The sequence below is a fragment of the Tursiops truncatus genome, chromosome 7 (genome assembly GCF_011762595.2).
Source record: "Tursiops truncatus isolate mTurTru1 chromosome 7, mTurTru1.mat.Y, whole genome shotgun sequence".
Classification (NCBI taxonomy): Eukaryota; Metazoa; Chordata; class Mammalia; order Artiodactyla; family Delphinidae; genus Tursiops; species Tursiops truncatus.
Window position 1 is genome coordinate 66,539,479 of NC_047040.1, and position 17,140 is coordinate 66,556,618.

Consider the following 17,140-nt stretch of genomic DNA (forward strand, 5'->3'; position numbering starts at 1 on the left):
AACACCGTTTTTGATTCTGTTAATGACTTTCCAGTTTAGTCTGTTTAGGCTTTTAAAAGCAATAATTGCATGCTCTATAGGATTTATATCTATTTTAAAACATGATAGAAATCTTTAAAGTTCAAAATAGTTAAGAACTTGAGAGGATGCATTTTTTTTCTGCTTTTATTTCATTAAAATAAGACCACAACTTTTTGCTGTTGTTGATTCAGCCCTTATAAGTAAACTGTATTACCAAAATGAGCCTCACAGGGTTTGTTTGACAGTGTTGCCATTTTCAGATCATTATATTCAGATCTGTGAATATAATTTTCAACCCATCCAATTCATGTGCTCCAGATAGAAATGTTTACTTTCATGTTTTGGGGGAAAGCCTCCATTAAAAAAAAAAGAGCAAGGTGATCATGAGATTTTGGATATGAAGGGCCATAGTCTGTATACATTTGGGCACTACATATCTTGGATTTTCATGTAGTTTGGGGAAGTTGTTAAGTCATGTGTCTGCCAAACCCTAAATGATCACTGTAATTAAAAAATGAAAAGCATCATGATACAGGGTAGGAAAAGTTCATTGCATCTTAATATTAAGTAATTGGTTCAGTGTACCCATTTTTTTAAATTTCTCTGATCTACATTAATTTCTCCCTAAATGTTCTACCCAAAACTGAGCAGGCAAAAAAGAGACTTGGAAAATTTCCTACTTTGGATTATTAATTATTGATTATAGTTTTATGAGGAATAAAGGATATCTCCAAAAATTGCTGTAGGTTTGTGGATGAAATAAATCTTTAGTTTATTCTCTTGACTCAACTTTCTCCTGTTACTGGAATCACAGCCAGAGTGAGTGTTCTTGCTTGTTTGTTTTTGGGCACACCACACGGCTTGTGGGATCTTAGTTCCCTGACCAGGGATCAAAGCCGGGTCCACAGCAATGAAAGCCTGAGTCTTAACCACTGGACCACCAGGGAATTCCCCAGAGTGAGTGTTCTTGAAGGCAAATTAAAAAGCAAAAGTGAAAAGTTCATGAGTATTAGCACTTTTCAAGGCTTTTGGTGAAAAAAAAAAAAACCTAATTAGAGCTTGGGGTTTGTCTGTAGGTTTAATTTATACATACTCTCTTCTTCTTTAGGGATAACTGAGAATTAGCTGTAAAATGAAACAAATTCAGACATAAAATTATAAATAAAAATTTTTCTAAAATACAGCCCCTGGTGATTTATGTAATTTTACTTAAAATGACTTTTTAGTTTTAGGAGTAAAACAAGATTATTAGTCATTGAAGAAAATCTGATTATTTTTTCTTCACAAGCAGGGCAGAATTAAATGGTACTGGAAAATTATCTTTTACACCATGTTTATAACAGGATTCCCTCTTTTTCAAAGTCGTTATGGAAACTTTGAAAATGATGCTTGACTAAGGTCCCAAGCACGTACCCTTCTAGAAAAGGCCCTGTGCTCCGTTTTCAGAATCTGGAGAACAATGGGAGAATACCTCTAGCTTCCTATTTCTGTTACGTTCTCAGTGTCTTCCAAATGCTCTCTGAGAAACTGAATGTGGCACAGATGGGAGTGTGAATAGCCATTTTAAACCTATCTCGACCTTTAGAGAAAGGTTTTGGTGCTTCAGTGTACTTCTGCTGAAATAAAAATTAAGGCAAGTTTAGATGGAAATTTTGTATTATCTTCTTAACATAAACCAGTTTTTTCTTTTGCCTGCTGGATGTCCTTTTACCTTATTCTTCAACTACCATATAATTATTGTCAGTTTCCTATATTATGTCCGTAGTAAGGCTCTTTTAAAATAAAAGGTGCATCAGGGGTGTTACACATTTAAAATATGTTAAGGCCAAACTAAATAGAGATGGTTTGTATTTTTAACCATTCAATAAGTGGTCCAGAAAAAAAGAGCTATTGGTTTTAGTCGTGTTCCTCCTGCCTTGGATATGCAGCCCAGTGACCTCACTGTGTGGCTACCTGTCCTTCAAATGAAATATCAGTCAAGATATGGATATACATATCCAAAAGATCAGACTAAGGCCCTGATAGATTGTGTAACCAAAAGATTTTCTTCTTTTACTTTCAAGACAAAACCCAGAAATTTTGAAAGAAATGGCTAGATTTTAAAGGCAGTCTGTAATGGCTGAATCTTTTATTTTTGCCTTTTGAATCATATAGCAGTTTGTGAGAGTCAAATATTTGATAGCTGACTGAAAATAAATGAAATGTGAGCGCATTTCGGTGGAAGTAGGCCAGTTGCTAACATTCTCTTCCATTTCTGAAAGTTAAATTTCACTATTTAATTGGATAAAAATTGAGCAATATTCGCCATAAGGGGGGATTTCTATATAAGTTCATGTTATCAGGGGAAAATGGCCTTTCTGGGTGCTGATTCTGTCATTTCTTACAAGTAGTATTTGCAGCTAACCTTGAAAACTTCACATTCAGGTACCATGTCTTTGAGAACATGGTTCTTGGACCAGCGTGCGGCTTCCACAGCATTGCGCCGGGCTTCTGCTTCAGCCAGGCATGCTTCCTGTGGCTGAATTAGGCCTGGAGAATGTTGCATCTTCAAACCTGCTTTCCAGTGTGCATTTGTAGAGCATAAGTCATCATCCCTCTGTAGACTCAGTAGTTTCTACAAGGGATGGAAGAATCTAGCCTTAAGTGCCATAAAATATTGGACGGATAGGGAGAAAACAGTACAAGAAAACAAGTAATGAGCTTGTACTATGTGGTTTTATATGGAAGCTTTCTACTGTTATGCCTATATACCTAATTACATTTTTATAACTACTTCAGAACAAGTATTAATTTTAGTTATTTAGTATAGTCATCAAGTTCCTTAATGTGGAAAATTTCATTTCAGGTATCTTTTTTTTTTATCATTTTAGTAGCACAGCTATGGCAATTTAAAGAAAGTAAGTTATTCTTTGTATTTATCATCAGTCACCTGCTTTTAAATCAGTTATGTGTTTTTAAATAAAATTTGGAAGTCATTTTGGTATGGTTATGACAAAATGTATGACAAACTACCCTCTACCAGAGTATGAATGCCAAAATGTTGAACTTAATTAGAAATGTTTAGATTATGAAGATAGTATTATATCCATGTACAGAATTTTAAATGCTTAAGTAGTTTTCTAGGATCTAAATTTCAAAATTTTAAAATACAGTAGTAAAATTCTTTATGTTTCCAGTGACTAAAGCTTATCAGGCAGTATATCTTAATTGGTAAGTTGTTGTAACTTAATAAGAACACAGTCTAAGCTTTAATTTATAAATGTAGGTAAATTCACAACTTTAAAATGTTTATGTAGTTGATACAATATTTTTATAACTTCATAGGATAAAGTATATGTACCTTCTTATGACAAAAATGTGGCCTATGAAGATTATACCATGAATAAGCCTGACTCTCCAACTAGCAGGAATTAACTTTATGCCAACTTTCATAGGAAAAGGAGCCTCCCACAAAACACTTTCAGTGGCAGAAACACTAGCCTACCAACTATTTTTTAAACCTTGATTCATCAAGTCTCTGTCTAAACATTCCTTAAGGAGTTTTGCAGAGCATAACGTTAATGAGCTTATCCTTATAATCAGAAAAACTCCTGGATAACGGTGAAGCAATTCCGCATGTAAAATTGGTTCTGCTCATTTGAGAAGAGCAGAATACATGCAGAGTTTTTTTCCTTGTCTGTTTTCAAAAGACATGCTATGCTTCATAATGCCAGGCAGATAGAGGTAAACTAACTCACACACGGACCCTCTCTGCTTTACAATGTACATTACCTCCATAGCTATTTAGAAAATTGAAATTATTTGTATTTTAACATACTAAACACATTCACAAAAGTTTACAATCTAAAGACAGTACCAATAACAAAGATACATCCAGAGGTCGATACTTGGTAAATGGTGGATACAATTGCCATTCAGATTAATGGCTACCATCACTTGTGCTGTAAAGGATTTGCTTTAAATATTTGTATTTAAATATAAGACACTTGTGTAATACATGGCAGAGAATTATAATGCAAAAAATTGAACATTTCACAACTGTATTAACAGTGGTAAATAAGAAGTGAAGGGTGAGTATATTTTCTAAAGTTTTCAAATGGAAAAGTATATGTGTATTTGCGTGTGTATACATATATACTTATAACTTTCTTCCTTCAGATTTCTTTATTGAATGTCTGCCAATATTTTAGAGAAACATTTTGGAAATATGTGTTTTTATCACTAAAATATCATTAATAATTCCTATTCATTAAGAAAATGCATTTTCTAATACAACTAAACAGACTTCTGCAAAGGCCACAATTGAGTTACATATCAAAATGAAGAGATCAAATTATCTAAACGCTATAATTCTCTCTATAAGAGTAATAACAAAATGCATTCAATTATTCATTTTTCATAAATTCAACATAACCATTTAGTGTCTATTCTATGCTTGAATCTTTTGGTGTATAGATGTATATTTGTGTATGTGTGTACATTTTAATATATATGTATATATGTACATAAATATACAATTTTATGTATATATATAATTTATATATATATATATTTATGAGACTATTTGGTCAAAGCAAACAAGTATTATGGGCAAAACGTTCTATAAAATTTAGCATGGAGAAATCATAAGAAAGAAAGGCTTCATGGAAAAGGTGGATCGTGACCAGGCTCAGAAGAAATTATTCAGCTTGGATTGGCCAAAAGGAAGAAGAAACATGAAGCTTTTTATAACTAACCTCAAAATAATTTGGTTTCTTACTGGTTTTATTTATACAGTGGATATTATTGCTGCCACTCATCAAATGTCAGAGTGTCCAACTCATAAACCACCAATGAAATTGGAAGGGAAGAATTATCTAGTATTTTCTTGGTTATACCAGAGGCTGCTGCAATTCTATCCAGCAGTAGCTTTCCTGGGATTTTCTTAAAAGAATAAAGATATTCTGGCTGTAAGAAGCAGAAAAATCCTGAGAGAATAAAATACGTCTTTACCTTCCACCTCTCCAAAAAGTAGAGGATTTTAATGGTAAAAATTCTTGTACTCTAATGATCCTAAGAACCATAGGCCATAATCGATGGCCTAGCCTCTCTTTAGCATACTCCAGACTAGGAGACATTTTATTATAGAATTATATTTTGACTTAGGGTAACTTTCATAATATATTTAATTGGACATGGTTAACGTCACCCTCAAAGTAATACCACAGAAAATATCATCTGGACACTACTCTTCCATGTTCACGTTATAAAGTATTAAACTACATTTGCATGGTGATTTCAAAAAATCAAGAATTTTGAGCCAAATTTCCTCCAATATGACTGATGCTTAGGGAGTTATCCAGGTATTTTTCAGTAACACATTAACTCTTTCAGAGGGTTAGGGCAGAGTGACCCTATCACTCAGCTACTAAAGTTAATGGGGCCTTTGAAACCATTAACATGTCCATGTTCTTTCACTCTAAAAGTTTTACATTCCCTGGGTTGTGCTGTATGTCATATCTTTGCATCACTTTTCATAAAGCATTGCACATCCATAATGTCATCCCAAGTGGTATCAGAGTACTTATTAGATATTTATTCTTGCAACACTAAAGTGGCTCTTCCTAGCCACGTGGCATGTCACAATAATTTTTTTAAAGGAAAAATTCACAGCCTGATCACATGTTGAATTCGGAATATGCTCCTAATGAAAGTCTATACAGATTTTGAACAATGTCATTTATGAAGAAATTTCCATTTCGTTTAGAATTCTTTGGCAAGTATTGAATTCATTTAAGCAGTTCAAAAAAGGGAAAGAGAAAGAGAGATCTATCATTTTTCTGCTAGTAAAGTAAAAAGAAAATTATGTAAGCCAGAGAAAAATATAGCTCAAAGTTGAACTATAATGACTGTGACTAATGTTAATGTGCCACTCTTCCTTTCTAAAATTACAGAAACATGGACAGTAGTTACAGACAACTGGTAATGTTCTTTGCCCTCTGAAAATTTCCATTGAAGAGTGGAAATTACAATTTGATTTGAAGCATTTTAATTAATATAATCAATAGTGAATGTCAGCATACCAAACTTTTATCAAACTATTCTTGATTTGGCCTGAGTGTTGATGTATTAAATTATTTTCATATGGCATCCATAGACAAATAGAGATCATAAACAAGTTAATCAGTAAAATCACTCCCTTCCAAATCACCCACATTGAATGCTGTCTAACCATTTTTTGTCTGAATCAACTTAGTAGTTACACTGTTTTAAACAATAGGACTTCAAGTATGTTAAATTATTAGTACACAATTATCAGTACTGTTAACAGAGTCAAATGCTATCACTACCACCATCATTTTTTCACACCATCACAGAGCATTTCCAAATTAGCTGAATAAAAGGGGAGAAAAATCACATCTTTGCAATGCGATTTTGTTTCCAGAAATTAAATGCAATCAGCTCATCTGAAGGAAGTACAGTTGATGTTGCTCTGCCCCGAGAAGGTGAACAAGCTGAAATTGAACCCGAGGAAGACCTTAAGCCAGAAGCTTGTTTTACTGAAGGTAAACAAGCTCTAATATGGTTAAATGCAATCTCCCTTCTTTCCTTACAGAGACTAAATATACCTCATTTGAAGGAAATATTTCAATGAAATGGTGAAGGCATATTTATCTTTGTTTTCCTCTTTTCTTCCAAAAAGTTAATTTATCTGTATTTCCTGATTATACTATAGCAGCTACTGTGCCTGGACAATTAAGATAATTTGACACGTCCTTTTTTTCATCCTCCAGAATGTGGAGAAGTGAACCCTAGAAGATAAATGGCATTCTGGAACATCATCTCATTATTGATAAAGCAATCCCTTCAGACCTCATTGGCAATGTTGTGATTTGATTTATAGATGCTGCAATAATTACACTCCATCTCTAACAGTTTCAAATGTGGTTAATTTGGGCTGTGACCAGAGCTGTTTGGGGATATAGATGTGCTCTAGAGCCTTGTCAGGGAGACCAGCGGTTATTCTCACAGTGACCAGTACAGTGGCTAGCACACAAATCAATAAAGGTTTGCTGATTCAGTGTGATTGGACTGAATCCCATAAGTAGTAACTCAGAGCAGAAGAGTGGATGGAAGTTTAGAAATAACATGAAAGCTAAGAGAGGTAGGACAAAGGAAGAGAGATACTGACTGACAAGATGAGTCATAGGTGTGACTAAGAAAAGCACTGAGGCTGAAAATAAATAGCTTGGGAAAACTGACAGTGGATGATACCTTGGGAGACAGGGGAATTTTCTGTGTGAAAAGAAGTGTGTAAAAATCCAGGATCACATCAAAAAATGAATAAACAATTTGAATATGCAGTTTTTCCCCAAACCTGAGAGATGTTCTTGTCCATGATTGGCCTTGAGGCAAAGACAGATCCTAAGCAGGGTTAAAGAATGGAACCATTTATACTCAAGCAGCTCTTGGTAAAGTAATTCTTTGATTCTAGGTAGCTGGCTGATATGTAAGTCTGAGAATGATTCACTATACAGGAGGGATGCTGAAGATAACTAAGGGATGAAGTAGCCAGTTGCTGTATAAAATGATGATCTGAGACTAGGACTGGGGAGGGAGGAACAAAGTTTATTTCTTCCTATTTAAGATTGAAATATATATTTCTAATTTATTATATTTAATGTTATCTTTTAGGATGTATTAAAAAGTTTCCATTCTGTCAAGTAAGTACAGAAGAAGGCAAAGGAAAAGTCTGGTGGAATCTGCGGAAAACCTGCTACAGCATTGTTGAACACAACTGGTTTGAGACTTTCATTGTCTTCATGATCCTTCTCAGTAGTGGTGCTTTGGTAAGTGTAACGCATTATTGGCAAGAATCAGGTTCTAGTGAAACAGCTTATCTCCAAAAATACCAGAAGCATACACTTAGTTTAAGGAGCAAAACAAGAGGTGTATTTGTACCTTGCAGAGCTTGGCACCCAGGGTTTAACTATGCAAAATTCATTACAGAATAAATTAGAACCATGAGCAGCCAGATGGAATTTCTCGTCTGGTGCTTTTCTAACAGATGTTTTCCTTACTGAGACAACCATTTCCAGGGACATTCTGTAACTACATTACCTTCCATGTCAAATCCCATCCAGTTCTCCCAAATAATCATAGTAATATTTATGGACTAAAAGTGTATTTTTTTATGTCTAATCAATTTATTCTTTCAAAATGAGCCAGATCATTCAGAGAATTGATGAAAGTAAGGTTGGAATAGGCCGAGTCTATCCCTCGTTAACAGAACTTCTAGATATTTTCTGAGTTCATATTACTTCTCTAAGAGCATGTCTTTGTAGAAGTAATTGAGATACAGATTTTGGGGTGAGAGGCAGAGAAGAAAGCCCAAACTAAATCAGTAAAGATACTGACGTTTTCTTGCCAACATTTTCCATTAGTTTTAGTCTTTAGATTTCATCTGGTTCCACATTTGTCTGATACTAGCCAATATTTATCAAATTAGTGCTTTGTGCCAAGCATTCTACTAAGAATTTTATCAAGTATTTGGGTGGAGGCAAGCCATTCAAATAAAATAAAAGCATTCTTGATTCACAGGCTTTTGAAGATATATACATTGAACAACGAAAAACTATCAAAACCATGCTAGAATATGCTGACAAGGTCTTCACTTATATATTCATCCTGGAAATGCTTCTCAAATGGGTAGCTTATGGATTTCAAACCTATTTCACTAATGCCTGGTGCTGGCTAGATTTCTTGATTGTCGATGTAAGTATCCTAAGTGATTTTTATGAAATTATTCTTAAAAGAGGCAAGTTTGACATTTCATATATTTCTATAATTAAAACCTTGACTTTAATTAGACCCTAGTTTCACTAATTCTGACACAATTATGCAATTATCTTTTTAAAAAACTACAAAAAAATGCAAAAATGAGGTAAGTCTCAAGGGAAAGCAGTAGAAAAGGTCCTAAAAATGTGGACAGTGGTAAGAGAAAACACAGAGAGAGTTGTTCTAGGCCACAAGCAAATAGCTCTTCTTTTTCTGAAAATTAAGTATCTCAAGGTAAGGAATAGTTAAAAATCTGTTAATTGACAGATCTAGCTTATTAACAGTTCAATTGAAAAAAAATATCTCCAGGAGGCAAAATCAAGACATATTTGGGGCCAGGAATTGTCAGAATTGTACTCTAATCCCTTACTAGAGTGTATGTTACTAAATAATGTTAAAATAACCTATTCACTGTATTCATTCAGCCACAAACCCACAGAGACAATAAAATGTATTTCCATTCTTAAATCAGTAGTTAGATATCTCAGTAGCTAATGAAATATTTACCATGCAAAGAGATAGGTGTAGAAGCCCTGTTCTGAATCTGATTACCCTGAGGTGAACAGTCACAGGAACATTGCCAATAACAAGACCTGTCTGACTTGCAGCAGGAAAGAGATGACATTTGAAATCATGAACCTGGATTAGCTCACCTAGGGAGAGAATGCAAGCTGACAAACAAAAGAGCCCAGACCAAACTCTGGAGACACTTCAACATTTAGAAGTTGGGCAAAAGAGAAGGAACCAGTAAATTAGATTGAGAAGTAGCAATTAGAAGAAAAAGGAAAACAAAATATACATGGTATCACAGAAGCCCAGAGGAGGATAGTTGGGTTTTTCCAAAGGAGAGGTGATCAATTTTTCCAAAGGAGAGGTGATCAAAAGGCTGCAAGGAGGTCAAGTGACAGGAATACTGAGAAATGACACTTAGATTTGGCAGAATGGACGTCATTGCTGTCATAGTTAAGAGATGTCTCATGGAAGTATGGGGATAAAGTACTAGAAATATTGGTAAGATTGAGGAAGAATGGAGGCGAAGAGATAGAGACAGCAAGTATGATAATTCAGGTTGGAATCAAGTAGGACAACTTAACCCATGCCTTTGTTGTCAGAATCGCACACTAGATGGACCACTTTTTCTAACTCTGTATAATTATTTTCTCCTATCCAAAGGCAAAATATACTATATTCATATGAAAACCAAACTATCCTGTATTATAACTATACAAGCTATACTTTAGATGCTATTATTATCCATAGAATGAATTAAACATGTGATCATAATTTACTGAAAAAAAATCACATTTCTTGCGGTCCTTATGGATTTTTGCATAAGTGTCATCCCTAAGAAAATTCATTGAGCATCTATCATGACAACTTCAAATTTGGTTCTAAATTATCCTAAGGTGCTAATGTTTCCAAAACACACTCTTGGTAAAGATTCAACCATCATGAAATATTTATTGTCCACAAGTGATTTCCACTTTAGAGACAGCACAGGTTGCTGATGTGGTTGAAATTAGATGCTTGATGTCTGCTACTCAGACATCCTGCTTGCTCAAGGGCTCCTTAGAATCCTCATCAGCTGCTCTGCTGAAGTGAACAAAAGCAGAATAGGGACATTTTCTGATTCTAGTATGTATTTACAATTGCCATCAACCTCTAGAATCAGGTGATCCTGGCTGTTCTTGACATTTATTTTTGACATATCAGCATCCTCAATAATGAAGCCAGAATTGTTATTAATATTAGTAGCCACAATAAGATGCCTAGTCCTGAACACTTACTGTGGGAACAGCACTAATTCAGAGCCTTACCTAATAATAATAAAGAAAATTGGTAACCCTGATTTAATGCTTACTGTGTACAACTGCTGCTAAAATCACTTTACATGTTAATTCATCTAATCTTCAAAACTCTATGAGTTAGAAACCATAATTATTCTCATTTTGCAGATGGGGAAACTAAGACAAAGAAAAGTTGTTACTTGTAAACACAGTAAATAAGGAAGAGGCTAAGCTGGATTTTGTAACCAAGGAGTCTGGCTCTAATGACTGTGCTTCCTAACCCCTACATTACCAACCTCATTATCAGTATCTCTTTTTAATTATACAGTATTTATTAATCCTCATAACAATCCTGTGATGTAATTCTTATTTTTATCTCTATTTTGCTACTGATAAAATGAGGTTTAGAGATGTCACACAGCTATTAGGTCAGAGGTACCTCTGTCTAGCACTGTGCTCTTTCTTTGCCCCATATTTTTCAACAGAGCACAGATATACGTAAAATGTCATGTTGCACTAGTCAAAGAGTTCCCACATTACACTCTGAAGGTGGCTGCCTTTGGTGGTGGTGAATGAAAACAATAAGATGCCTTGCTAATATGTACACACCTGCCTTGAATTTCACCTGGAGCTCTTGTGGAAATATTTGATTAACTTAAAAACTTTGAGGTAAAGGAACTGAATAGCTATAAATTATTGTCATTTCATATCAATTTCTGATCTCTCTTCAAACATACTTCCATGTCAACAGTCTAGTATGTGCTTTGGCTTTTTCTACAAATGTCTCCTAATAGGAATGACTCACTTTGTTCCTTTTCAGGAAGAATTTAATTCTTTTAGCATTATCAATTTATTAATAAGAAAAATTTTTCACTGGCTATGTTTAAAGAGATAATCCTGTTAATTTAATAGCATAAATTCTATATTCCAGTTTTTAAAAGATTATGACTTTTAGCCAATACTGGTCTTCCCTTAACCCCAATTCACATTTCTAATTGCTTCCTAGATAATTCTACTGATCCTCCTCCTGACTGAGTACATTCATTACTTTTTCCCTCCAGTCATGCATTTCTTCCTGAATGTCCTGTTTAGTCTGGTAGTGGTATATTTATGAAGCTAAGCTAAATGTCATCTTCAGCCTCTCCCTTTCTTTCACCCCTCACAGTCAATCAATCAGCAAATTCTACTTCAAATTACCAACTAAAAAATGAATTGGAGGTCTGGACCCTCCTCTTCAACAACACACCAACATCACAATGACTAACTAGACCAAGCAATGGCTTTTATTTCTTTTAACATCTTTATTGGGGTATAATTGCTTTAAAATGGTGTGTTAGTTTCTGCTTTATAGCAAAGTGAATCAGAGATATATATCCATATATCCCCATATGTCTTCCCTCTTGCGTCTCCCTCCCACCCTCCCTATCCCACCCCTCTAGGTGGTCACAAAGCACTGAGCTGCTTTATAAATGTTCTCCCTGCCTCTCTAGTCATGACCTCGTTAAATATCTCCCTTAGGAAGATCCACATGTCTCTTTCTTTTTCTAAAAGCCTTCCCATGGGATATCGTACCAGCTCATCACTGCTAAGATTCCAAGCAGTGACACTGAAGGCAGATAAGGGCTCTCATGTATAATATTAATAATGATTAACCTTTGCTTTAATTAATTTAATCATCACAACAACCACTGAGGTATCCACTGTTATGATCCCAATTTTGTAGATGAGGAAACTGAGACACGGAGTAATTACTTAGCTATTAAGTGACTATATAACATATGTTCATTAAGTAAAATGTCAAAAACAATTCCTATTTTCCTAGAAAAAAACAATAATTAAACCTAAGAACAGATTCACAATTATATACCCCATAAGTAATCATGCTCACTATCAATCAGACTAGCACTTTTACCAGTATTTTACCAGTAGAATACTTGATTAAAGATGATGCCTCCATTAGTAAAGATACTGTGATTTATCTTCTCAACATGAATAACATATAGCATTATATTGCTTTAATCATCTTGAAATTACTGAATTATGGAATTCCAGGCAAGGAAGTAAACTTAGAAATCACCTGATTCAAAGTCCTCATTTATTTAAAAATGGTGTTTGCAATATTTCAATGAAATTCCTATGGAACCCATGGTGTCTACATGCCACAGTGCAGTCCCCAGCGATGCACCACCAGAATTTACTCATCCATTCCCCAGGAATGAGCACTTAGATTATCTCCAGTTTCCCTCTGCCACAAATACCATAATTACCAAGATGCTCACTTTTACATGTCTGGTGAGCATTATGAATTTTCTAATCATGTAAAAAGTTATAGACAAATAAATAAACTATAAAAGCCTAAGATAAAAGTAGGAGAATGTCAAAAGCAAAGAGGCAGGCTTGAGTTACAGACTTCCGTTACATAAAAGTGTAAGGACTTTCATTCCTGACTGACATTGCATACGAACTGCTCTTCACTTCTCAGACACTGGATGGTCTTCACTCTATTCCTACTATAAACGTTACCCATCCCAGCTGATCAAACCCTGCCATCTCCAGTATCCTCAACCTCCCATCTTCGTTAAGAGCCCTCTGCCACCACTTCCATGGAAGATTTGTACCTGTTCCCTCACCATCACCTGAGCCCCATTTTAGAAGCTGCTTAGCCGACTGTTCTGGAGTAGAAGGAAGGAGGTATGCACTTAGCAATCTGAAACTCCAGGTGCCCTTCTCTAGGAAATACTGAGTTAGTCTACATGCTATTTAAACCCTATGGTACTATTAATGGAAAACCCTCCATTGCATGATGTATTAAAGAGGCTTTTGTGGTCTCACAAGGAAACCCAACCACAATGTGGATTATTGTTGCTACGTTCTGACCTCTGTAACAAATACAGATTTTACTTTGTAAGTCGTGAAGGAGTATTACTCCATTCTGCTCTCTGGCAGGGCTGGAGAAGGGTGGGTGAAGGGACTCAAGAATGTCCAGCTTCCCTATACAGAGACTTTGAATCGATTCTGTTTTCAATGCCATCCATTACCGCCTGTTTTAGAAGAACACAGGGCCTCCATGTCCAGAAATTTTCAGAGTCCATTGGAACAATTTGACTTACTTCTTCAGGAACTTGGGTTTCTGCTGCTGCTTTTGCTCTGCTGAGAAAGTAATCATTCCGGTGTGCTTCATTTTTTCAAACTCCAGAATTTTTTTAAAACTCTCTTCCTTCTTGTCTCTTGCATTCTCTTTGTATTCTTTTGCTTTCCTTCGAGTTAAATTTCAATAAGGAGTATAAATAAATATGTTGTTCAAACAAATATATTAAAATGAAAGTTTAGAGGGAATTTGTATGTCATACTATTTGGTTAATGACCTTTTTGTTACTGATTTGTAGGACCTCCTTTTACATTAAGGAAATTTACTATTTTGTCACATGTGGTATGACTATTTTGCTGATTTGGGCTTTTGTCTCTTGAGCTTTTTTTTTGTCATGTGAAAATGTTTTCATATTGGTTTAGTCAAATTTATCAGCCTTTTTCTCCCTTTTTGGTTTTTCTCATGCTTAGAAGACCATTTGCTTTAAAGATTATTAAAACATTTTGTCATGCTTTTTCCCTCAGCTTTACTGTTTGAGTTTTGTTTCTTCATCCATTTTTATGTTTGAACTTTTGATCAGTCTGGAACTTATTTTGGTGTAAGGTGTGAGGTGAGACTCCAATTCTGTCTTCCTCAAAATGGCTTCTCATTTTAGTTGTTTCTTTCACCTCTCATTTAAAATGCTACCCTTTTCTATGTGCTAAATCTTGGTATGCCAGTATGCCTTGCGTCTAATTTGGGTTTGTTTAATTCACTTCTTTGTCTACTAATATGACAGCTTTAATTATTGTAGATCTATAATTAGCTTTAATATCAGGTGGAATTTGTCCTTTCTGATTGCTCTTCTTCTTGGAACAATATTTTAGATTATTCTTATACTTTTATTTTTCCTTGTTAATATTTTAAAGTTTGTGTAGTTTCAAAAGACACACATAAACTTTAAAAAATTAATATGAAAAAAATATATTACAACCGAAAATAATTATATTATTGTTTACAATAGTTTTTCACTTTATTCCCCTGATTTTTTGAGGTCAAAAATAACATATATGTAAATAATGGCTTCTTCCACTTTTCTAATTGTTATAGCTCTTATTTCTTTTTCCAGAAAGTGTTAAATAATAATGTTGATAGTGGACATATTTTTTTATTTCTGGTTTTAATGAGAATGCTTCTAAATTTCTCCATCAAAAATTAAGCAAGGCTTTGCAATGAAATGTATCATCTCGATGTATGGAGGTGATCATATGGTTTTAATCTTTTAACTGCTTATACTGAATTTAAAAAATTATCTTTAGCCATTTTAAGGGAAATAAATTCATATCACTTAGTTCATTAAACAATCACAGGACTTCCAGGGTCTTCTTCAGAACCGTCAACTCCCTCCTGCATTATTCCCTTCCTTCTCAATCTCAACTGCCACAGGACTGTGGAAGGGTGTGGATGACAACTAAACCACCCCCTGTGGTTTCATATATTTTCTGGGTAGTAAGGTATCTAGAATCATGTAAATTTGTACTAAAAATTCAGTTTTTGGCAAAGAGTTTCTGTTACACTTTGCACACATTAGGAAGAATGCCTTTTGTGTTTAGCATAAGAGACTAAGATTAAAACATTGTGTATTGAAAGGTCAAGGACAAAGTTGCTGAGATGGGAAACACACTGGACTTGAAAACAGAAATTCCAGTTATGTGCTTGCCCCTTGCTACCTTTTCTTGGACTAGTCATTTGACTACTCTCAGACACAGATAATGAGTGAAAAAGATCACTGTAAGTTTTAAAGCACCCTACCAACATAAGGCATCATCTTCCAATTTTAAGTATGTTGAAAATCTTTAAAATTATTTATTTCAAAATTGCCTTTAAAGCATATTAAGTTTTTCACAATACTTAACTCAATGAGTTTTTGTCCTACACAAAATGACATGAAGTCCATTAAAAGAGGGCAGTTCACTAAAATGCAGCTTCTCTAGCAACACACAGAGCCGCCCCAGTGTGCAAGTGGTACCTCTCAGATTTGAACCCAAAACTTGCTATTCTTCCAGAACCTCCTGGTTCTGACCATTACCTTTCTTTTCCTTTCAAAGCGTGAGCTTCCTTACATCAGGGTCTTGAGAAATTTGCAGCCACTTTCCTTTAAATGCCCAAGTCTCAGGACTTGGTTGGGAAGATGAGGGAAGTCTTCAGAAAGCAGCTCCAGAAACTTAAAGCTGTGAATGCTTCCGGAGGCAAATGAGCCCAGAATATACAAGCCTGTGCATTCTCTGATAATAACTTTCCCCATCTTTCCACTCTTCTGTAGCAGCAAACACTAGACAGAAATGAATAGCTCAATAAATTATACTGCCACTAGTGAAGTTTAACATTCAAGTCATTTATTTTTCTGTTCAATTCTGCGAAATGTATGTTAAATTAAATAATGAAGGGACAGTGGCTCCATTTGCCTGTAAAGTCTCAGTTCTGGTTTTGGTGTCACCTTTACACCATGACCCTTAAGCCATCCAGTGGATGTAGTAAATTAACCTCTCTCCGATGCATCAAGAAGAGGACTAGTAATATAAAATCCTTGCAAGAATTGAGAAGATAATCATACAAGTCATTTTCTGTGTTCCGTGGTTCAGATTAAGGATGAATTTTTGATAATGGAGGAAAAAGGCTGAGATATGGTTTTGAAGTCAGATCACTTGGATTCTAACTTCACCTCTTTCTACCTGTACATCTTTTTTTTTTTTTTGAAGGGGGGAGTGTGGGGGAAACTCAACTTCCTCACTGGTGAAAAGGCAAAAGTAATAGTACCTACTTCTTGAGATTTATACATGTAAGACACTCAGAACAGAACCTAACATATAGTAAATTTTCAATAAATGTTATTATATTGAAAGAAAATAAAAGCAAATAAAGTCTCTTCCTCCCAAAAGAGACATGTCTTCTTTAACCTTTCATATATTTAAGTAAAATTTAGCATTTGTGTAAATATCAGAAAAATGTATTATCATTCTGAATGAGAGGTACTATATTTTAAATTGTAAGTCCAGTAGTTTAGATAAAATATTTTTCATTACTATGAAACTATGTGGTCTGATAAAATGTTTTTCCAGGTTATATTTTATTCTTTTTTTATTTATCCAACATATATTGACTAAAACATATTCAACCAGACATTATTAGGAACGTTAAAAGAAAAATGCTTCATCTCAGCCCATAAAAAGTTAATGTGACCTGGAAGGGGAGAGAAGATATCTAACGTATTGACTCTATTACATGGTCAATGCCTCCAATACACATAACCAAGATATTACATAAATTTGGAAGCAAAGCATGATTTCTAATCAATGATATTAAGCACAGATCCGTGGAGCACATGGCTTTTGAATCAAATCCCAAATCATCAGTGGTGTATGCACAGGTTGAAAAGGGCTCCATGGGT

At 34.7% G+C, this 17,140-nt stretch overlaps 1 protein-coding gene across 8 annotated transcripts in view; it reads left to right on the top strand.

The window, feature by feature from the left end:
• The window catches only part of LOC101316873 (sodium channel protein type 3 subunit alpha), a 110,178-nt gene that overhangs the window by 81,311 nt on the left and 11,727 nt on the right, over positions 1-17,140 (top strand). For all 8 annotated transcript variants that reach the window (XM_073807623.1, XM_073807628.1, XM_073807622.1 and 5 more), the window contains 3 exons: positions 6,446-6,566; positions 7,696-7,850; positions 8,602-8,775. In XM_073807623.1, the coding sequence (XP_073663724.1) occupies positions 6,446-6,566; positions 7,696-7,850; positions 8,602-8,775 (450 nt within the window). The remainder of the gene's footprint in view (positions 1-6,445; positions 6,567-7,695; positions 7,851-8,601; positions 8,776-17,140) is intronic.